This window comes from Pseudopipra pipra, chromosome 3 (assembly GCF_036250125.1).
Source record: "Pseudopipra pipra isolate bDixPip1 chromosome 3, bDixPip1.hap1, whole genome shotgun sequence".
Lineage (NCBI taxonomy): Eukaryota > Metazoa > Chordata > Aves > Passeriformes > Pipridae > Pseudopipra > Pseudopipra pipra.
In genome coordinates this window covers 30,000,012-30,024,488 of record NC_087551.1, presented here as the reverse complement: position 1 = coordinate 30,024,488, position 24,477 = coordinate 30,000,012, and the positions used below count along the sequence as shown (strand labels likewise).

At 41.5% G+C, this 24,477-nt stretch overlaps 1 protein-coding gene across 5 annotated transcripts in view; it reads right to left on the bottom strand.

Moving 5' to 3' along the window:
* The window catches only part of MOCS1 (molybdenum cofactor synthesis 1), a 31,458-nt gene extending 11,605 nt beyond the window's left edge, over nucleotides 1-19,853 (bottom strand). For 2 of the 5 annotated variants that reach the window (XM_064648459.1, XM_064648460.1), the window contains exons 1-5: nucleotides 19,700-19,853; nucleotides 11,812-11,944; nucleotides 11,003-11,170; nucleotides 5,745-5,909; nucleotides 666-727 (exon numbers count right to left, since the gene is read on the bottom strand). In XM_064648459.1, coding sequence (XP_064504529.1) covers nucleotides 666-727; nucleotides 5,745-5,909; nucleotides 11,003-11,170; nucleotides 11,812-11,944; nucleotides 19,700-19,810 — 639 coding nt within the window. In that variant the 5' untranslated portion in view covers nucleotides 19,811-19,853. Of the gene's footprint in view, nucleotides 1-665; nucleotides 728-5,744; nucleotides 5,910-11,002; nucleotides 11,171-11,811; nucleotides 11,945-19,462; nucleotides 19,482-19,699 lie in introns of those variants that run through there. The other 3 variants (XM_064648463.1, XM_064648462.1, XM_064648461.1) reach the window with 3 other exon arrangements.
* Nucleotides 19,854-24,477: the final 4,624 nt, after the last annotated feature.

Sequence of the window (24,477 nt, the reverse complement as noted above, 5' to 3'; positions counted from 1 at the left end):
AGCAAGGCAGCCTTGTATGTCCAAACACCCTGCATCACAGTACTTAAGTGCTTTCAGAAAAGCCTAAAACCAAGTTTAATTTTAAATGTTTTTCACAGCTCTATACCTAAACCACTTACACATAATATAATTTCCAAAGCACTCAGGAAACAGAAGGGACTCCCAGCTGCAGAACTGCAAATAGCTGACTTAGGGTGGGATTTCATGTTACAGTGAAATTGGTCTACCTGCACCCTCAAAGGAGGACTCAATTTCCCTTGCTCTCACAAGGGCACTCAGTCTGCTGTAAGAAGCTAAAGGAGATAAACCAGGAGAAAATCTCTTTTTGCAGGGTAATTCCTGCCTGTTAACTCCCCTGGCCGGGTTCACAGCTGGCTCAGTGTCAATTCAATACAGAGGGTAGGAGGAGGCAAATACAGAGCAGAACCATCCTGTAGCCTGCTGCAAGGCAATCAACAGGCTGAGGCAGTATGAACCTGTACCCTCAGCTGCAGGAGGAAATGAGTTTCCCTTGTTACTTCTTGGTGTGATCTTCAGTCTACTAAATTTTTTCTTCAGTTTTACAAGAAATTATTCATGGGGTGGAATATAATAAATTCCTCATCAGGTGAACTGTATGTATGGTAAAACATAACAGTTTCAGCGAAAATAAATTCTGGCTTTACCTTAACAGGGCGATAGCCAAGTTCAGTGGCTTTGTGGATTCCTTCCATTACCTTGTGAAAGCCTAAAATACAAAAAGAATGAAAAATAATTTTCCTGGTTTAAAACCAGAATGCAAAAGGAGTTTATTAAGTAGAAGACAAGGAGATGACACATAAAATCAATCTGATTCAGTAGACAGGGCTGCAAGTAGGAAGAGCTGCAAATAAATAGACTTCAATTATATATACACCCCACCCTCACAACTCCCAAAGACTACCACTGTTACTGTGCTCACGTCACTGAGATCAGTATTTAACTGGTATTTGAGTAATCAACAATATTTGTATGTTTTGCATCTTTGGATATCCATGTATTATTAGCATAATACATTCTCCACTTCCCCAGCTTTCCCCCTCAACTTTCCTTCTTACGTTCTTCTTAAAGGAAGTGGAAAGAATTTATGAACTACCTCCAGATGCAATGAAGAAAGAATAATAAATTAATGTTTATTTTATAGTAATGGCTCGTGTCTTTGCTGCAATGGCAGAATGTCACTGTTCTGAATCAGTTAGCAATATTGCTAAGTGAATTTTAAAAGGATTTTTATAAAGTGTATATGGAGTGGAGTGGGTTTAGGAACAAACAAAAGCCCCTTGATTCCCTGTTCAACCCTGGCTACAGATGTAATTGGCTTCCCAAAGCTATTGATTATCCACTAGTCTGAAGATCACAGGCAGCACTTTACAGGATCATAATTTTATGACTAAACATGGGAAATTAGTGAGCAAAACATGGCAGGGATTAGAGCATTTAGGAAAGAAATTCAGTTGGCCTCTGATCCTCAAAAACAAATGAAAGAGGTCGAAAACTACAGTGACATCAAGGAATGAAGTGCCCAGCTTCATCCTACCGTTTGGTGGCCTACACCTTTCAGCTTCTCTCAGACACAAAAAATATATTTGACTCGGGAAGTATCTTTGCCCCTACATTTACCTCTTAAAGGTGGAAGAAAAATAAAGCAACAATGCAGTTTTGAAATTCCAAAGTCCTTTAGGAGAGCCTCTTAATTATCTCATTCAAACAACCCCTTCTGTCAACTTTTTGTAAAGTTAAGACCTTTCACAAAGATATCATTTTAGACTTGACATATTATTGCTTCCCTGACACACTCACCAAGTGGTGGAGAACAAAGGTGAATAGTAGCAAGAACAAGACAGCAAACTACCGAGCTCTGAGTGCACAGTGGGTGTGCTCAGCTGTCAGCACCGTGTTCATGAATGTCTCTTCTACCCTGCCAGGTTCTAGACTAAGTTCCATTCCCATTCTGCACATGAAACTCAGGTGTGAGAGACCAGACACTGCATGAGACTAAGCTCCTTCTTCCAAAGCTGCAGTCTTCAATAGCAAAATACTTCACACATGCTAGTAAAAGGGCAAAATGTTCCAGAAGTTTGTGTTGACCACCCCTGTGCTGTTCCTAGTCATATGTTTTTCTGCGTAGGTCCATCACCCACCTTTCCCTATCTATTATCTACTGGAGACTCAGAATCTCTACTGAAGAGATCATACCTTCCTTAGTCTGTAGGTATTTAGCAGAAATAAGCAATAAACCAACAGTATTCTGTGCATACTTAATATTGGATGAGTTTAAAGTCAGGGAAAAAAAAAAGGAGAGAGACAAATATTTCACTTAACTGCTCTCTGGCTGGTAAAGACATTATAAAGCGTGGGCACAGGAAAGCAGAAGATATAATTGTTTTATAAGCCAGTCCTAATGCTAGTCCTGGCTGCAAAACGAGAGGTGAAGAGCACAGAGAAGACAGTGAAGTAACTCTTGCAAGCAACTGTTTGAAGTTACGACTTGTCACCTTTCTCAATCATCACCTACTTGTGCATGTGCCCAGAAAGTTTGCAGCACCTGTGGTAGATCTCATTCCAATTAAGCAAGTTTGCAGGCAGAATGTGGCAACAGACATAATGATACACTGCTGTAAGCACAATCCAGAGCCACGAATGGGATCAAAAGTCTCTGAACTGCTCAGAAAATCTTACATGTAACCTCAGGATTGCAGAAAGGTGAAACTGAACATAACTAAAAAGGCCAGAAGCAACCACTGGCAAGCAACAGATCAAAAACTCCACATGTTTGAAACCTCTCATGCTTGGGCTCAGCTCACTGCAGAGGTGTTGAACAGGATTACATCTTGCAATGCATCTAACTCAGTGACCTTCCCAGGTCTGCCTCTTACCTCCTGCCATGCTAGCACATGAGTGTGGTTTAGAAAAACTTTCAAAAATCTCTACAAGCAAACAAAAAATTCAGCTGTTCTGAATAACAACAACTATGAACTTATTTCCATTAAAATATTTTTGGGGCAAGGTGATTATTTAAAACAAAAACTTGTTACAGTAAAAAATTAAAAATCTGTTATTGCATTTCATATTCTCATGTTAATGCTTTCTGTTTTTTCTCTATAAAAAGCTGTTAGTTCGCTTGTATTGCCATGCTTATTGAAACATCCCTTCTGAATCAAAGTCTTTGTGTGGCAATAGAACAACAAGAAGAACAAAATCAAAACATTTCAAAATATTAGAGCAGAAATGAATACTAGATGTCATTGTGTTGGGAAACATTGTCAAGCTGCAGAAGTTTGCTAAGTTTTTGTTCGATATTTCAAAATGACAACCTTTCTCCTCTTCTGCCCAGTGAAACATTTAAATATTTTTGTCATATTAGATTTCTTCTGAAATCAAAACTTTAGCCAACTTTGAAGGACAGAGAACCTTAGACCCATCCAGAACAATCCTATGTGGAACAACACCTCCCACCATTTAATCCTTAAAACAAGAAAGACTTCAGGCCAACGTTTAAGGGTACAATTACAGTACAATATGATCTCATTTTCCTTGTACTGAACAAAAAAAGAAGGCACGGTCTATGAAACATGTTAGACTGGCTACCTGGAAGCAAGCACTTCTCATTTGTTTATTCCTTAGAATGTGGTAGATGGGAAGAAATAGAAACATTATGGTCCTCTAGCAGGCTTTCAGACATCAGTGAAATCTCTGGTGATCTCAGTCATTTCCTCTATCCCAACTATTTGGAAGTAAGAGCAGATGTAATGCAGGGCACTTGCACCAAAGATACATATTTTCAATGTTTTCTTAAAAGCCTAGAATGACTTTCCAGTGGAGCGGAAAAATTGATTCCAATTTTCTTGAGCTCCTGATAAGCTCCATAATCAGATGACACCTTTACTTTCCAGAGAAGTTACCAGCCTGTAGGAGTCCAAGACCAGGAATCCCTCTCACCTTAACAGAGCTATATCTTGTTGGCTCTGGAACTGCCACAGGAGACAGGGTAGCAGAGTAGGACAGGCACTTTATTCTCTGCTCATTCCATACTTGGAAATCCCCTATTAAATAAAAACCCTCAATAAAAACAAAAACAAAAACAACAATAACAAAAAAAAGGCAAAACAAAAAACCCCACAACAAACCAAACAATAAAAAAGTATTTTTACATCCTTTCAGCCCTTAACCCTAACAAAAGAAAAGAAAAAACCCCCATTACTCAGTGTTACTATTTTTACCTGATCTCCACTTCCAAAAAAAAAGTATGATTTGGAAACTTTATTCTCCTCTTTAAAAGTATTGAGTAATAGAAACTTCCCTGTTCATTCTCCACGCTGTTCAGTTGAACAATTTCTTTCTTTGTTGTTAAAGATCCTTTTTTATTTAAAGGAGAAAGAGGGGAAGAGAACATTTATACAAATAAAAATTACCCACATCCCCTAATAACTTTCAGTTTACTTTATAACCAGCACATTCCTAACAGCTTCCAATCAGATATGAAGAGCTGTGGCCTTATAATTCAGGAGCTGGAGGCTCAGGTTTGCCCCTTCAGTAGCAAAAGAAGGGCTTGTTTCTAATGAATGTCACAAACTAGGTAATATTCAAATGCAGAGAGCAGAAGGAAAGAGCATAGTCAACACCTGCTTGTGATTAGATACTCCCAGATACCACTCTGGGAGCCAATTCTGCCTTGAAACAACCAGATTAATGCAACAGCTTATGCTGGAAGGGTAATGCTCCAGTCAGATTTATGACAGGAACAGATTTCTGCATCATGATATAGAAACCTGAAGTAGTGCTCCTAGAGAGAGCCTTTCTGCGCCTGCCAGTAGAACTTCAATTTGATAGCAGTGATTCAAATGCTGACATTACTTCTCACTGCATTCCAGGTTTTCTACATCCCTACATCTATCTTAGGCTGTTGCACCATCTGGTGGCTACTTAGAGGTTTTGTCTGAATTAGTTCACAGATCGCCGAAGTTACATTACGGGACTGAAAGAGAATGACAGAAGATCCTACCAGTTTTAGTTTGGAAGAAAGCCCAACCATGAAGCTGAACTCCATGATGAGCTTTAGGATTCATTTAAGCAAGAATCTGTAAGACTGGGCAAATCCAAGCATTTTTGAAACTTCATGTGGAATTCCTTGCTCAGTTGAAGAGAAGTTACAAAGCTAGCAGCCCTCCTCAGATTACCTCAGGCATGGTATATGTTTATCCCTATTAAAAAATAGCAGAGATAGGGAACATATCTAACCACAAGTGAGACCACTGTTAGCACACCCAAATATAACTTCCAGAACAGGCCACTATTCGTGACAAGAAGTTCAGTTCTTGTGGCATCTTAGTCCCCGGCTGCTATAGGAGGAACATCTGGTTTTGTGAACAGTATGAAAGAAGGGCAGAACACAAGACCAACACAAGATTTGGAGAGTCCTCTTGAGATCTATGACTAACCAGTCACAGTGCCAGCTACTATTGGCAGTTGTAGTCACAGTCCCACTGACTCTGGTGAGTTGAACATCTACTTCACCAGCTCCAACTGAAGGGGCTCTACCTGCCTAAGCATTATAGAAAGAAGGAAAAGAGTCACTATTGAGTAAGCTACTATAGACTGCTTTTCCTAGCCCCAGAAGGATAGCAATTCGCTCCCCTCCTGATGTAACTGAGTGTGAAAGATACACCAGACAGCTCAGAACATTCTTACAGGTATTAACACAGTTGCCTTAGAGGATAAGTTTGTACCTTTCCTTCGGACAATGAACTCAAATTTAGCTGGGACCAAAGTATCCAGGCTAATGTTAATGGCATTCAGTCCTGCCTCCTTCAGTCGGGGCAGAAGTCTGGTTAAGTTGATCCCATTGGTTGTGACAGCAATGGTTTTCAGCCCTTCTAGCTTGTACAGTTGACCTAGGAAATAAAAAGTAAAATGAGCACTTTAAAAGAAGTAATTCAACTGTAAGTTACACCAAAACCCCAAAAGATTTGTGAAAAAAAAAAGTATCACTGAAGGTGCGAGGAAAACATGGACACTTTGGTGTTTCAGCCTCCTTCCAGCCATATTGGTTGAAGACAACCACTTTCACACAAATCCATTTCAAAATGTATGAGAGCAGTTTATTGCATGTGAAACGGGTGATGAAGTCCTGTTTTATCAAAATGCACACTAATTTTGTTCTCCATTTCTTAAATAGTTACTTTATTTTTGAAGTAAGGCCTTTGATTTTATGTACCTTCTTTTCCTTGTCTAGCTTTGCAAAATCAATTTTATGTTCTGCAATGATAATAAGCAGCAAGCCATCCCTTTCGCACCTGACACCTGAAGTAGCTGTGTTTCTTTAGCAACATTTATTCTACAATGCTTTACCAAAACCCAGTTCTAACCTAGGGACAGCTGCCAGCATTAGTGACTTTAAACTTCTGAAAGAAATACCACATGTAGTCCTAACAAAACAGAAAAAGGTCAACATATTAGACTATTACAGAGCATCCAAGGCAACAACATCCAAGGGACAAAACACTTGCACTTGACAGCTGAAATATTTCCATTACCCCAGCCAACTGGAGGGCACTTACGCAAGATACTAAAAAATAGCTAACAAAAGAAAACAGCATAAGAAACAGTTAATATCATGAGACTAAAATTTAGAAAATAGCTGCCTTCTCATAAGCCAAATGCAGAAATCCTCAGCACACCAGATCTCCAGAGGGCAGGCTTTCAAACCTCCAGTTATCAGTACAATAACAAATAGGAAAAACAACTTGCAGAAGCAGAGCCACAGCAAAGTACTTTTTCCTCCCTTCCCCTCTCACAGCCTCCACCCCAATTATTTAATAAATATTTGAAGAATCCTTACTATTGAGGCAGCTGTAATTACAGCACAAATATTTCATAGTTCCTTCTTCCCTCACTATTTCGATTCTATTTGTTCATGTTGATAAGGGCTTTACTTCTGCTTTATCTCATTTCCCAGCTATTCTCAAAATATTCACTCTAAGCTGGGCCCAGAGTTCTGGAATGGGACAAGCCAGGTCGAAGCAAAAATGCTGAAGCTTACAGCAGCAGCAGCATTTTACAACATGATTAAGAGCTCCATAAAGACATTTGCAAACTGAGGTTATAAGGAAAAGAGCAATCTTTACCAAGAAATACTTTTTATCTGGCATTCACCTCTCAAAATCCTCCCAAATGACCAAAAATAACCGCTTCCTAGAGGATAAGTGCTACTGGCCTAATTTCGTCACAGATTAGCTACTAGCTAGTAGCCTAGTCTTTGTGAGAGCATAGTATACATACTGCAGCCAAAGGATAGTGCAGGAACATCATCACTACTTTTGTTTATAGTCTCAGAATGCACAGAGTGCTCAACCTCAGAACAACAGAGAAAAAAAGAGTTGGTACCATACAGGCTTCATTGCTAGAAATGTAAAATGCAAAAAGGTATTGAATAAAACTAACACCATGCTGCAGCCTAAATGGAAAAATTAAAGACAGTAGCACCAGCTGTTATCCACACATCTTTCTCCTCATCAGACAAGATACAGGATGAGGCACTGGAAATACACATGGAACCACCTGTAGTAACAAACTGGACAGAAGCCAACTGTGAGAAATTAGAGATGACGGCTTAATGCTAACACCAACAAGTTAAAAAGGAGCAGTTAGTACACTTCACCAAGTGTATTGTTCACAGTGTCTTGGTTTCTTGGCTTGTTGATGTTGATGGAAGGGTATGGACAGATTGCTCCAGGATCAATATGATCAGGCAAATGTCGGATTTATTAGGAGAAAGACAGATTATATAGTGCTCATGATGCTCAGCTTCTTGTTCACACAACATTGGTTACATAAGGAAAACATGCTCTGCTGTTCCCTGCTAATTGGACCACAACAGGTGGTCATAGGAGATGAGAAAACTTTATTCACCTCCCAAAAACTCCTCCCTGGCATCTTGGCACAAGGCCTGCAGCCATATTAGTGGCGCAGCATTTTTTATTATCTGCACCCAGCCATGCCAGGGGAGAAATCACAGAAATGCAACAGAAACTGTTCACACAATTTCTGTGCTACGACATGTTGACCCCTAAATTCAATAGGGATTAAAGAGACTTCATAACTTTGTAATTCTTCTTGTATCTGTATTAAATCTGTTTGCTGACATTTGGTCACTGCTTTAGCACCAATCAGCACAAGCAAAAGCAACTGATATAAACTAAGAAGTAGAAAAGGAAAGAGAACAGTTGCTATAATTCCATAGCATGAAACTACAAGATTGTATGTCAAGCTCAAGCCATAAAATAAACCCTTTTACATTTACTTCTCCATTTAGGATCAGGAGCATCTTCTTAAATAAAGTTTTTTACATACTCTCCTCCTCCTTAATTGCACCTCTGATTGAGTCTCAAAAAGGTATGTGTATCTCTTAATACATGAATTAAAAAGTCTACCCTATACCACTTCACTCTTGAAATGTGTATGTTGCTGTAAGAAGTCATCCAGTCAACCCTCCTCCACCCCGTGGAAAATTATTTTTTTCAGTGGAGATGTGTACCTCTCAGACTATTAATAATAAACAGCTATCACACAGTTTATATCCAGTGCTTATTTATACTTTTGAGTATCCCAAAGGAGATGGATTCCACATTCCACAATCAGGAAAGTCTCAAACATATGTTTTTAGCAGTCCCCAGGACATAATTTAGCTTTCAGCAAGTGTTAGTTGTGGACTCATAGTTGATATATGTGCATGTATTAAAAGATTTTAAATAATCTAAAGAACTGTAGTAGGTTGCTGAATACCTTGGTCTCCTCATGGCTAGGCTTCATGAACGAAGATTTGGTCTCCTACAATAGCTTCAAATCAGATTTGTTCATTGGAACAACAAAAAAACCTTGAATTTGAGTATTTGAAAAATTTAGTAATAGTAATCCAGCATTAATATTTTTGAGCTTTACTGATATTTCACAGACCATTTATAGTTGAGAGAAAGGTTTGCTGAAAACAAACCTAACTTAAATCTCAACCCCATTCAGCACCTGAGATATTGTAGACAGCTTCTATAAACCACCTAGAAAACAAGATTAACTCTATCCCAGACCAAAGCAGTACCATGACTTTTCCCATACTTGTTACATTGATCTATTTAGTTTTGGGACTTTTATCTGGATCCCAAACTTGGGCACCATAAAGTAACACCAAAGGCTGAGAAGTCAGAAAGTGTTTATAGACTTAATTTGACAACTTTCAATAAGTCTTAAAAAAAAATAGCCAGGCTCATACAAACCCATGACAGAATGAACTAATGCAATGGGACAATAATCTTAACATACATTACCTTCACCCCAAAACTTTTGTACTCCATTTAAGTGATCACTATGAATCCATCAAAGTTCAGCTGAGAACTGTAACAGAGGCAGAATAACGAAAACTCATTGGTTCAAAAAGATCCATCTCCCTCTTTTGGGCACAGAAATCAACCTTTGAGATTTCTATCTTTGGAGTAAAACAAAACAAAACAAAAAGATTTCTATCCTTCCAATTCCAATACTTCAGAATTGCAGCAATGCAATAATTATTTTGCAGTGACCTGATTACTCCACTTAGATCATCAACATCAGAGTAGCTGTGTTGAGTATAAAAAGCCACTAGCTAACACTGATAAATAAAAAAAAGATGCATACACTAGGAAAGAAAGTTCTACACTGAGCTGATGACATTGTTGATTTCAACTAATTTTCATGCCAATACTATATGCTGAACTGTAAAGCTTTATTATATTTTAAATTGCAGCCTATTTTATAAATCTGGCTCCCTTTATAGGAGCAAATAATTATACCTATTATCATTAGAAATGGGGAATGACTTCTTGAAAGAAACACGTCTCTCAAAAGGAACATAGCTCTCAATGCTATATAAAAAATAACCTATCATGTGTGGGCAAAACGTCCTAGACAACGATATTCCAGAGTTGTAAAAATATTAAGTTAGTGCAGCTCCATGACCCCTCACAATCAAGGTTCAAGAAGACCCAAGCCAGCTCACTCCAGCCATACCTTTTCCAGCTATAAACAGGTCAGTTTTACGTACTACACTGCTTTGCTGCTTCCTTTAGAAAAGATCATAACGGTGTTCCAAATCCTGAACAAAAAAGAGCAGAGGCAGAGACCAACTGTTTTCTGCATCAAAACTCACTGTATTGCTAGGCAATTTCTCTTCTTTCAAGACCTTCATCTTCCATTTTAACCCTCTCTTCAGTACTTATAAGAGTATACCTGCAGAAACAGACTAGTTCAGTTGTGTACAATACACCAAAGTGCAGCCACCTACATAGCCTTAATCTAATACATTGACACCATATGAAGCTATTCCAATTTTCTTAACATAGGAGACTCTGGAAAGAGCAAAAAAGCACCTGGCTCGAGAAAAAAAACCAGGCACAGTCAGCCAACACAATACCAGTCAAAGGAGATAGACTTTTAAAAATTACCCAGTAATTTACTTTCCATTGAAGTAATAGTCTTCATCAATAGCTGTAAAAACATAGGCATTTCCACCATTCCTTATTACACACACAAGTGACATCTGTTATCAAGGTAACAAAACAAACCCACAAATAACAACCCACCTCAAAAACAAAAGGACAGCTTCTTTTGTTTGTAAGAACATCTCAGTTGTTCCTCCCCAGTGAGGACCTGGTCACATCAATTCTTGATTTTTCACCCTAAGGCTGCATTATTGCAAGCTAGTCTGATAGATGTTGAATATGAAGACAACGCTAAGTTCAGTGGTTGCAATAAAAAGAGAGAGAAATTCCATTCAAGCAGCAAAGCAGAACTGGAAGTTTTCTGAAAGGAACTATCTTGTATTGTTGGGAAAAAGCACCATCATTAAATAGTCGTTCTTCAAGTTGCTGGACTGTGTTAGTAGATAGCTGTAAGTGTAATTCTTGGATCAATATGCACGAAGTCACTCTGAAACACACTGTATTGATTTGGAACTCACCCACAATATCAACCACATCGGGACGGATGAGTGGCTCTCCACCTGTCAGGCGGATCTTCTCTACACCTTCTTTCACAAACAGTCTGGCTAGGGTGATTATCTCCTGAGCAGTTAGTAGCTCTGATTTAGGAGTCAGCTTAACACCTTCCTCGGGCATACAGTACTGACCTGAAACAAAGATTACAGAAATACACAGGAGAAAAAAATAACCAGCAACAATTAATCTAATATTGATGGGCAAAATGCACCAAGTGCAGCTGTCTTTAATGGATGTCAAATGACACCAATTTTGCAAAACTTTACAAGCAATCTCCTAACACTTTCCTGGTTTCCCTCAGAAGAAAACCCAGGACTCATTTATGTGTCTCAAAACTACAATGGATCCACTTTGAAGGAAAAGCTAATCTTATTTCTATCTAACCTGCATTCAAACACAGACACCAAATTCAACTGGCAAGCACTGGGACATTGCTACAAACTGCAGATGCAGTTGTGGGAATGCCTAGGTATGAGCTCTCCTACTTACTACACACTTGAGGTATAGCAAACAAGCATCATTATCCCAACCACACCAAGTCTGACAAAAGACCTGTCACTTCCACTGGTCACTGGAAGATCCCTAGGCTTGCTCCTGGTTCCTCATCCCACCAGCAGCTCAGGTCCAAATTAGTCTATCTGTCCTTTTCTATTACTTTGTGAAGACAAAAAACAGCACAAGGCCAACACAGCAATAACACCCTAACTCAAGTCTTGGCCTTTGCATAATATGGGTATAAGAGGTTTGTTCACAGAACCCAGCAGACACTCACACCTGAGGTTGCATTTCTCGGTCAAAGAAATTCGCAAGTAATTGTGCTGACGCCCAAAGCTGTCTGTCAAAAAAGGAGAGAAGGGGGCAGCATGTTCCAGTAGAAAGCGTCCTCTTCCTGGGCTTTGCAACTCCTGTAACAAAAACAAGCCAGTGTTAAATATTTGAGCAGTCACCCTGTCAACTTGCTGTATAAATATTAACTTTGAGCTGAACTGATAATTATTATTCCATTTTTCCCCATAGGGACAGCTGCACAAGAAAAAACCCATGATTTGTCTTTATGATCAAAACTGGCCATTTATTGATTAACTTTCTCACTACTTAATTCCATGGAACTGTTCTGCAATCTTCCCTGTGCATTTTAAGATACAGCCTCTTTGCCACAGGTGCTTCAGGTTTTCTGTCCATAATAGGAGGTTGTTTTTTTTTTTCAGTTGCCTGTCTCTTTACTTTCCAGAATCAATGATCCAGGACCACCCTATGTCACTATAACTCCTGGGGTAAATGAAACCATGTAAAAGGGGTCCTCCCTGCCTTCAGCACAAAAGAACTATTAATCGATGAAACACTGCTATCTCTGCTTCTGTTCCTACCAACTTTCATGTGCAAGACATAACTGAAATACTGCTATGTACAATTATGTTTCACGATGTCTTGTTTCCAACAAGGTCTTCCTGTCTAAACCCATATAAAAGAGTACTTCCAAAAAGCTTGTCTCTGTTAAAAGATGATAAATAATACAGGGCATGGTGAAACTGGAAGAGAAATATATGATTCTGAACACCTATTCAACCTGCATAAAATTCAGAATTTTAATAATGTCTTTAACTGTCATGAAGTGAATATTAAAAGTGATTTCTATTTACAATCTTGGGGTTTTCTTAAAGAGCAATGTAATATATTCTACAGCAACACAACTTTTAGGAAGTATGAATATTTGCTCTCTAGAATGAGGGCATAGGAAGGATGTGGACCTGCTGGAGCAAGACCAGATGAAGCCACAAAGATGCTCAGTGGGCTGAAGCACCTCTCCTATGAAAACAAGCTGAGAGAGCTGGGTTTGTTCAGCCTGGGGAATAGAAGGCTCTGGGGAGACCTTATAGCACCTTCCAGTATCTAAACAGAGCTACATGAAAGCTGAGAGGGACTTTTTACAAGGGCATAGAGTGATAGGACACAGGGGAATGGCTTTAAATTGAGAGTAGCCTTAGACATCAGGAAGAAATTCTTCACTGTGAGGATGGTGAGGCACTGGAACAGGTTTCCCAGAGAAGTTGTGGATGCCCCATTCCTGGAAGTGTTGGATGGGCTTTGAGAAAGCTGTTGTAGTAGGAGGTGTTCTTGCCCGTGGCAGGGTGTTCAAACTGGATGATCTTTAATGTCCCTTCCAACCCAAACCATTCTGTGACTCTATGATCACCTTAGGTATCAAAATAAATATCCTAAATTAGGAGCTGCAAACAAATACAGTTTATACCACATAACTTAAAAATATCAGTACCATCAATGCCAGAAGACTGTTGGTTATAGCAAGGTCTAAACAGAGGGAGTCCCATTGCCTTTAGCCCATGAATTTCAAACTACCATGTTATATCTATTTTTCTACACCTGTAAAGCACAGCTGAAACCACTTTGCTACTTTTGGAAAATATTTTGATACCCTAAGTAAAACACACTAACTGAACCAGCTCTTATCATAGTACTGCAGAAAAGCAAAAGTTTACCATTATACTTTTATCAGCTTGGTTCAGGCACTACATACAAACATCTACAAACAACATAATTCAACCCCTGTCGAGTCTTTTTATCTACTACATCACAGTTAAATTAACATTTTATAGGCGGCCAATTTAATAACTAATGATAGAGGCCAGCTGCCTAACATCACAAAACAAAACAGAGAACACAAAATAATTAAAGGAATCACCTTCACTGGGTCCTTGTTAGTTAACTACATACAGACGTCTAATAGCCAGCCAAGAAAACTAGAAGAAAGCTAAACAACTCCTGAACATACAGTGAATTTCATCTTCAGCGAAAAAGCACATAAAAACCCATTTCTGTATACATGGTGTTCACAAAGTGTGTGTGTGTGTGGGAATCAGCTGCAGAATTGTGCCTCAAGCTGAAATCATGCTAACTTGTCTTGATAGGCTGCAGCAGGCAAAGGATTAAATAAAGTTTTGACATAAACTTAAGATGTAGAATGAGGAACCAGACAAATGGGTATTTAAACTGCTCACCTAAGCAAAAGTCATGATGTACATCTAGTGAAAACCAGACCTGTGAAATCCCCAGACATACTAAAATCAGCATGTATGGGATAATGCCAAGGGACTGGGCAGAAACACACAGGGCTGGAACATCAGCTCCCTGGCTCCGATCATTACTAGTAACTATAGGAGTTAACCCTGCACAGTACTGTGACACAGCCCTTGCAAGAAGTCTAGAAAAGGTCAACTAAAATAAACCCAGGTATGCTTCCTCAAAACATTTTATTCTGAAAACATTTTTAAGAAAGATTTGTGGTGGGTGGAAGGCAGAGAGACCCTCAGTGACCAAATCAGCCGGACAGGAAAGGTTATCTGGGGAGAGACCCAACTTCAGCCATCAGCAGCTGCAACAATTTTGTTTCCAGCTGTGCTAACACTACAGGAGCAGCCGTTCTTGGCAGCGCAATTTTTTCACTAACTTTTAAATAATCCTCTACAATTCTTGATGCAAACAGCTTTGGGGTAAAATAAGATCTCTAAAAACATCCATGGCGGGGGGGGGGGCCTAGAGAAGATAACGGAGATAGAAAGTGGCTATTTCAAACCCCAGAAAGCATCTGTTTACCCGTGCTAAAACTGCAGAACAAGTTTCCATGCAATGGCTTTTCTGCCAGAAGGAAGCAATCACTTTCAGTTTCAGTAGCAGTGGCCACAACAGCACAGCGGTATGGGGCACAAGGCCAGCCCTCCCCAGACCTGGCCTTCCCTCACTGCAGCACCAAATGGGTCAGTGGCAATCCCTCTGCAGCCACACACTGCTCACCCTTACATGTGTTCTTTCCTCTCTTGCTTCTTCAGAAAGCCAAAAAACCTCCAAGTTGAAAATCCCTTGCTTTGACAGAAATGCTGGCTCTCTTGCACTTACTGTGAGGGTTTCTCAGAATACAACCAGGGTTAAGTCAAAGAGCCCAGGTAAATATCCAGACTTCATTTCTTCTTCTTCTTCTTCCCCAGTTAGAAAACTCGTCCCTGAACAGATTAAATCTAAAGATATTTTAAATCTGTCAAACTCAGAAAAACCACAACATGAAAGTATTTTTCTCTTAAAACCTGTGCGGCTTTCTGGCCTCGTTGGATTTCTGACATTCTCCTTCCTATTATTTTGGAAAGGTGTTCACATTTGAGAGGGAAAGCACTACCATGCTTATTAAGATTACCTGTGCCCTTTTTGTGGGAGCTCTCCTCTCCTGTTTCTTTCTCAATAAGTCGTTTGCATCTTTTTCAGGATCCTTACCCACTCCACCTGAAGACAGATTAGTATGAACCTCCTGTCTCCCGGTTTTAGAGTGTGCATTACAGGGAGAGAAAAGGTGGTAAGAGAGGGATATCCAATGCTTGTATATGATGGAAGCCAAAACTGCATACTTGCAAGGACACTAAGATGCTTAAAACAATTTCCTGTTTTCAGAAGGAGCCACTACTGGAGTGGGATGCAGGAGACTGTTCTGTTCCTGCTCTGCCATCCACGTGCATGGCTGTTAGTTACAGGCAAAGAAATAACAGGAATAACACTGCCCTTCATTAATTACTCTAAAGTGAACTGTTAAGAAGCAGCATTAAAAGAACAGGCACTCAGCAGGCAGTTGGTGTCAATAAACTTTAAAGTTTCTATTGGAAATAACTAACTTTTGCTCTCTGCTGCAACGTAGTGGGTTTTAGAACAGGGAAAAGAAAAACGCTTTCAAAGCTACTAGAACTTCTTTCCATCAGCTTCTTGTTGTGTACAGAGATGGGCTTGTCTAGAAGGGAAGAATGACTGGAGAAGGAATTTTTAAGCTGTTATTTCAGTGTCTGCCCAGTTTGAAGTCAGCACAGAGGAATTAGGAGACACCCATGAGGAATTCAGTAGCACCAACTTGAGCTCCAGCAGAGGCGGATCCTGTATTACCAAAACTGCACCTAGCACTGACTCATATTTTTATCTATACCACAGAAAAGGCCAAATATCATAGATATAAACTCAGCTGCCTTCCTGGGAACTCAGGGCAAGCATTCTCTCAGGTTGTTGTGTAAATATGTTGTGTAAATATGATTTTCTGAAGGGAAAGAACAGGTTGAGGTTGAACCTAATCACTCGCAGCCTGTGTGAGAGCCATTGGAGCAGGAAGAAAGCAAAAGCTGCCTGCTACAGTTCTCAGGTTACAGGAAAAGGGTTATTCAGTTCCCTGAAACAGGAAAAGGCGGGTAGGTATTGGTATTTTAACATATCAGTGCCCAACCACATAACTTTCTCACTCAAAAGGGATGGCTATAACCCACAAGTCTCCACTCCCCTCTCTCCATAGTCAACAGGAGACACTTCTGCACATGGAGCAGTATGACCTGTCACACAGGTGACAGGTGTGCTTTATCTGATCCATGAAAAAAACCAGGTTCTCTCTCTGGGCTGTCAATCACATATTCTATACCAGTACTGGAAGAATGAGAGCTTAGATGATTGCACCTAGCAGCTATATTTTGACAAGCTGTCAACCCTTCAGACCTGCCAATTCACCTGTGATTTCCAGAACTCTTCTAACAATACAGCAAAATTGGAAGCTGTCACCAGAGGTATCAATAACCACCAGGAACACCACAAACTGACAGATACTAGAAAGGCTCATTTAAAAACAAGGGGGCAGAGAACAACTTGAGCTGAAGATCAAGTACTGTCCTTGCTCTACTCTTCCACCTTCACTTCATCCCCAGTAATATTTGTGCACTACAAAACAGTAATGCTTGCAAACGCTTCTGCACAGGCCTCAGGGACTACCACAACCTGTGTACCGATGTCACTGTTAGTGTTGCCCCTGGCACCTGCTGGCTCTTTCAGTTCCTGCAATCCTTCTGGGTTTGTGCACCACTGCTGCCGCCCCAATGTAGCACCTAAAGCTGCTGCAGCACCATCGTGGACAGAACTCAGCTAAAGCTCTTCTCTTTCATGCCTCACCTTTAGCATCTCAGTCTGTAGGGAAGCAGTGACATAATGTCCTTGGTTCAACCTGAAAATTAGACAACCGCAGAGCCTGAAATGGGTCTAAGTAGGCCAAGTGCCAGAATGAGGTCTAAGCTGAGAATTCCAAGACAAATGTTTGTCTGAGGGCTCAGCAGCTGCTGCCCAACAGCTGACCCCAAACAGCATGCCACAGTTGTGAGTACTGGCACAGCGAGCACTGCCCAGGGACTGCGACCAGCTACCCGCAAAATGGAGTGTCAGCACACAGAGAGCTTCAGTCATGACTGGCCGACAATAAGGGCCACATGAGGACTTTCTGGGCAAGCTGGGCTTTCCACTTCATCCATTTTTGTGGCCACAAAAAATTTCAGGTGATTGTGTTTGCATTACAGGATGTACATAAGCAGATGGAGTAAATGGAAGTGAAACTTTGTATCAAGACCTTTACTGGACATGATACATCTAGAGCAGGATTTTTAAAAAAATATGTGTCATTGCTCCCAAGCCTCACTATCTTAAGAGTCCTCTCATCTTCCTCCTTTGTTTCAAAAAGCTGGAGTTTTTGCAAGTAAACTTCCAGTTTACAATAAAATAAAAAGTAAGAAAATAAATAGAAATTACTTTTTCTAGCATACTGGAAAATACAGTTTTGTAGTAGAAATAGGTCATCCTACATACTTATTTTAATTAAAAAATATAATTTGGACATATACCATCAGGCATACAAGATGACAGGATGGCATCCAACTAACTTTGTTAACTGCGAATTAGTAGAAACAAAAAAACCCCAAACCACGCTTGTACACAACCAAGCAACTGTGAAAATGCTGCTTTCAGAGTGCCTGTTGCTACCGTCCCTTTTCTAGTCTTAGAAAATGGAACTGCACTCTGTGCACATCTGAGACTGACAACTGTATCTTAAATACTAAGATACAAACAAATTGTTTACCACACAATACCAGTACCGCCACTGTACCAACTCCACAGTTTAGAACCTGAACTAAAGACTTACAGTGGATGGCCTTGGGTACAGCCTTTACGCCGTTTTCTGAAGCTCCTGAATTATAGAGTTTTTCCTTCCACAGCTGGAATGACCATTTTAAAGGGGCTCTTCTCCCCTTTGCACCCATCCCGCCTCCAAAATCTCATGAAACTAAACAGAACCCATGAATACTTTCAGCTCTAGCACAGAAGACAGTCAAGCAGTATTCACAATTATTCTGAATGTTTAATCATCCTGTCATTTGAAAGCACATTTCACTGTCTCCTATGGCTGCAGTGCCAATTGCTCCTCTCTACAGATGAATCCCAGGAGAGACTGGGAACAGAAAGGAGCAATGAGTATATTATCACTGTATAGTTACTAAGTTTTCAGTGTCTTTGTTTTTGCTTCTCAGACCCTGCAGGGTATGAGCCACTAGTGCCCTGGCACACCTCTCACAGTTACGGTGACACAAACCCATATCACCCATTCTGTTCTTCCAGCCACTGTGGCTTTTGTCCCCTAAGGAAGTAGGGCTTTCAGAGATGGATGCTGTAACCAAGCTCTCTCAAAAGTATTCCTGAATGATTGTTAGAGCTACCGGATCTATAGAAAGTAGTGAAAACTATTTCTGATCAGAATTTATAAAAATGTTCATGGCTTAGGAAGAACAAACCAACCAACCAAACTCAATAACCTTTCTAGATTTCTGACTCAAGTAAGCATTCAATATAGCAATGCATGAACACATTTGGCTTCCTGTAAATAAGTAAGTGGCAGTGAATGCATTCAATTCTGGCGACACAGAGTCTGTCACTAGTAGCTCTAGCTTGTTTTCTGCTTGTTAAAGCCATCCATGCAATCACAAGTAACTCAATAAATCATGTCCCAGCTGGGCTTACTCTGCGTGCCATGCCCTATTTCTGCTAGACAGTCACAGAACCTCTGCGTGCAGCTTTTTCTCCTGCATTTGGACGCCAAGAGACCGAATTCACCTGGGGGACCGAGAGTTAACCCGGCAGAAGGTGTTATCTGGGCAACACCTGCGCTGATTTCGCGCCAGGACCGGAACAAACAGGTCCATCGCGAGCTCGTGTGACCACGGGAGCACAACCACCGAAAGCTGCCAAACCACCTGGTTTTTGATCTGGGGTGACCAAACTCCGTTGTGTAATCTCTCCTTTGACTGGGCAGGAGCACAGAACCAGCTCGGACCATGAGACTGGGTGTCCCACGTACTTCCAAAGTGAGGGTGACATTTCGGCAAAAGAAGGGCACAGAATTATGTATTGCTACACGTTTTGTTGACTCTTCCCTCCCCCCCTATACCTAACCAGCTCATGTTCGTCGCACAAGCCACCGGGCAGCCCGGGACACGTTGCAAAATTTTACGGACAGGTTGCACTTCCATGGAACGCGCGGGCACACCCCGCCCGCGGCGCCCAAGCCCCCCGCTCACCCCGGCGGGCGCAGCCACGGTTACCACAAGTGCCCCACCATGAACTACGTCTTCTTAAGGACAAGGCACCGGCCCGGGACGCCAAACTCCAAAGGCGACCTGCGGTGCCGCGGCACGGCTCAGCACGGCTGGGCTCCCACAAGCGCCCCCCGCCCGCCGGTATCCCGACCCCAAACCCGCGTTCCCGCCGGTATCCCGGCCCCAAACCCGCGTTCCCGCCGGCCGCGCCCCCCTCACCTGCGCGGCGGCCGCGGGAGCCCTGGCGCGCGCCCCGGTGCTGCAGGCGCGGCGCGCGGCCGCCCCGCGCGCCCCCCGCACGAGCCGCCCCCACAAGGCGGCGGCCGCCATGCGGCTCCTCGGCACCGGCGCGCGGGGGGTCCGCCGCCGGCAGCCCCGCGCGAGCCGTCACGCGGAGGGGGCGGAGAGGGAGAGCCCAATCAGGGAGGCGCCGGTGCCGCGCTGCACGCTGGGAGCTGTAGTCCGCCTCCCTCGGCCCCAACCGCGCGTGGGGTCCTGCGGGTCCCGCGCTACCGGCGTGTCCTCCCGGGGCAGCGGCCACGGGCAGTTCACACAGTCACAGAGTATGTTCAGGTGGAAGAGACCCACAAGGATCATCGAGTCCAACCCTTGGCCCTTGCACAGGGCCATCCCCAAGAGTCACACCACATGCTCGAGAGTGTCGTCCGAACGGTTCTTGAACTCTGTCAGGCTTGGTGCTGTGACTACTTCCCTGGGAAACCTGCTCCAGCATCCAGCCACCCTCTGGGTGAAGAACTGTTACTGTAAATCGGCAAATAAGTAACCCTTAAAACTCAATTTGTGAGCATTAGCGGGCAGGCATTCCTTTATTATCAGCACTGGACACACAGGAGGACAGCTCCTCTAATCACGTGTGTGCCCCGTTCTTGGCTCAGTGTAGCTACTGTTTACTTACAATTTTACATATTCAGTAAATGTCTTACATATTCACTATTTCTCTTATAAATTTCATACATATGTTATTTAGGTCTAAGAACTTCTTTAGAAGTCCTTATTTGGTCAGTAGGGGTCTTCTGGTGGTCTCTGGTGGTTATTTGGAGCTTAAACTTTACTTGAATGTGTCCATTGAGCAGCGTATTTACAGCTGGTTATAAAGTGCCTTTGTTCAGCATCTCTTATCCAAAATCTGGATACTTATGTTACCACTACTTTAACTAAAGCATTCATAAACTTGCTTATTCCACAACTACCTTAGCAGAAACTTACATTGTGAAGGCTGGTGCAAAATTACTGAACCATGGAGAATTATTGCTCTCAGAACCTTTTTCTAATATCCAACCTAAACCTCTCCTGACACAGCTTCAGGGGAGCTGTCACTGTGTCCTGTCACTGGTCACCACAGAGAAGAGATCAGTGTCTGCCCTCCTCTTCCCCTCACGAGGAAGTTGTAGACTGTGATGAGGTCTCCCCTCAGTCTCCTCTTCTCTGGGCTGAACAGACCAAGTGACCTCAGCCGCTCCTCATACGGCTTCCTCTCAAGGCCCTTCACTGTCTTCATGGCCTTCTTTTGGATGGGAGCCCTGTGACCCTCAGCAGTGAGGGCAAAACCTGCACTGGCAGCCTTTGCTATCTGCCTTCCCCTACCCCCATCTCAGCCCTCCAAAAGCCAGGTGTAGAGCCAAAATCTGCCCACCAGCTGCCTTTGAGGGACATGTGGGCACTGAAGGACACACGGATGGTGTACGTGTCCCCGCAAGGCCAGCCAGCGGATTGGGAAGCACAGATATCCTCAACTGGGCAACATATCTGGTAGAAATGATAACTTCAGTCCTGCCCGAGTCTCAAGTAAAATCTGTACAACCTTGTCTGAAGATTGGCACAGGAACTAAATGAGGTATAATTGATCTTGTGGGGCATAAGAAAGCAATATTTCAGTTTCTCAGCCTGATATACTTTCCCCTACACTATCAGTGTTTCAGACAAGGGGCTCACAATGTAAAGTCTGGTATCCCACTGTCCACCTCCAGGTGAGGGTCTGCAGAGTGTGGTCACCTGCTGCCAAGGTGAACTGTAGACACTTGTTCTGTACACACTTTACATGACAAAGGAGGGCTTGGGTGGGATAACAAAATTTTCCTGTAACTCCTTCCCTGAATCATGTCAGATATTCTTCCAAAAGACAGGTGATTCCCTAAATGATTTTATTTGGTCTTGGACTTAGAACTGTGCAGCTGTTAAGAGTAAAACTCACAATTTTGTACACCATGCTGTTCTATGATCACTCTTCCATTTAAACGATTTTTTTTTTCCATTACCATATTGCTGTGCCAGGGGTATTTGCATTTGCAACTAATGGTTGCACATTAACAATTCTCTGCACAGTCTTAATCCTTTAGTGTTTGACCTGTGCATTCGTTGTTGATGTTTGAGTAACTGGGCCTTACAATTGCTTGTGTCAGCTGTTATTTCCGGACATTGTTACATGTGCTGGTACAGATTCAATTGTTTAGTCAGGTTATACTTAAATCTTTGCTCTGTAGCAAAACACTGCCTTCTGTCCAATTCAGCCTTAAGCGTTTAGACTTTAGACTTTATGCAGTCTTTAGGCTGGATACAAACTACCAGGAAAACTTAATGCAACATTGCTACTTCCTCCCTTCCTCCCCAGTCCCCTCCCGCCAAAACTGAAGCTATTTGAAAAGAAATACACTCAAATGACTCACAATGTCACCAAACCTCTATTCTGAAACCATGCCCATCAGTATGATGTCAAGGTAACACATACACAGACCAAAACAGTAGATAAAATACTGGTTTTAATTAAAATTTTTAAAAGATGCAGAAGCAAGCTTGCTGTTGACATTTACAGCAACTTCATGAAGGCTCACTTCTCCCTGTAGAACTGGAATAACTGTAATTAAAGGATTTCCTGGATTTATTTGAAGAGCAAGTGATAATGAAAGTTGAAACACTGAAAGCATTTTAGCTTCATATTAAATGTAGTAATTGTTCAGTGAGCTTTTCAGTTGCGGAAAAGGTTGAATTAGATGTGCAATGAATAAAGATGAAAGTTTGTAACAAACTCAGAAAGAGAAAAAAATTATTATTTGCTTCATCAGCATTAAAAAAAAAATCTTCAGGATCAGTAATATTCTACAGAAAATGTTCTTACCTACAGTGAAGAGTCTGGCTCTGTAGTTCTATTGTTATTTACTTTTCTTAAAGACTATGTTAATCTTAACTTACATCTTTAGTCTAATTGAATATGGTGGGGCTAAGCATATCTGGAAATGTAAGAAATTAAATGTTTTTGCATACTTGAAAGCTTTCTTCCAGTTTTATCAGATTGTACAAATATAGGTATGTTTCATTAAAATAGCATAAAATCGGCTTTTATACATCCAAAGGTACACCTCTTACTCTCAGAAGTACCTGCTTCTGTTTGTCAGAAGCACTAAATGAAACCATAAAAAAATAGTAATGAAATAAGAACATCTGCATAAGAGATGATTCTGTTTTAACTTTACTGGGATACTGTAATGTCATGTTGTGCCACATCATGTCATGCCATGTCGGTCATTAAGAGTATGTTTGCACATCTGAGACAGCAGCTGGAGGTTTGATTGCTTTGTTTTTCTTAGCATCTATCTGAAGAACTAGTACTCAGTAAATAATTAAGGCTTTGAGGTTTGCGTGTCTATGCCAAGATGCAGCACAGTGTCACGCCCTTGAGCTGTAACCAAAGTTACACGTGACATTCTATCACAGCAAAACAATACCTATCTGCTTCTAGCTGCAGAGACCACTGTCACTCTAGTGAGGCTAAAGACATTTAATCAAAGCAATTTTAGGATCCACAGAAACTCTTGCCAGTGGTGTTTCAGTTGTCTTCTAGACATAATGGAGACATTCACTTGTGTTTGGCACAGGATACTTCTTCAGCCCAAATTCCAAAGAAAGAAATTTCCTGTCCTTCCTGATGCTGCCTTCCCTTTTGATTTACAGGGGCCCTAGATTAGCCATGTCTTATTTACCTGCTTATTTGTTTCAAGATTTTGCTGAATTCACATTTAAAGCCTTAGAGGTCTCATTCAGCACTTGTACACATCCAGGGATTAACTAACTTCCCCCTAAGAGACTCTGCACTGTGTCATTTGTAGAGGTCTGTGTGCCTGCCAAGGAGTGTTACATCCACATGGGCAACTGAAGGGCAGAGTCCAGTCCATGTCCCCGGGGGCCTATGCCAAAACAATATAAACATGCAGAGTATTGGACTACTTCCAGTGCTATTCATGTTTCACATAAACACTGAATAAAGCTTTAGAGATATGTTAGTAATAAAATAATAATAACTTAAAAGTCTCAAGAGAGAGCTCAGCATGTGAGCTGGATGCATCTGCCACAATGAATCAGATTGCCTCTTTGTCCAAACTAGGCATCGATTAAAAGTTACTCAACACCTTTCTGAAGCGTTGGGCTACATGCCTGAACAAAAACCGGGGCAAAGTGGAGGACCTGATCCTGTCCTCACATGGAGCTGGAACACAGTCAGGACTCGTGTTGAGACTACTGTTAGGAAAGACTGCATGAGTGCAAGCCAAGGGAAAGCTCAGCTTCCTGCAAACTGAGCATGAAATAACAGAATTTACAAGACATGTTCACTGTTTTGTCTATTTCTAGCAAGAGCAGAACATCATCCCTCTTCACAATTGTTACTAGTGAACAACATAGGCACTCCTTGAAAGAAATCATCACAAGGATGGAGATTCACTGTCAAACTTCAGGGCAGAAATGGGATACGAACGACTAGCTTAGTAAATCTCACAGTTGCTCGTGAGATTTATAGCATTTTTCTGTTCAAAGTACACCATTGCACAGTTACTCTTGTCTACACTTGAGAAATCCTAGGGAGCTCATACAGCAGAGGCTTCTGTTATAGTTTACTTTCCTCATCACAAAGAGGCGCGAGAGCCTTTCTGGTGTTTCTTCTTGGTAGCTGACACAAAATAACATCTGCAGTTCTCTAAGACATACTG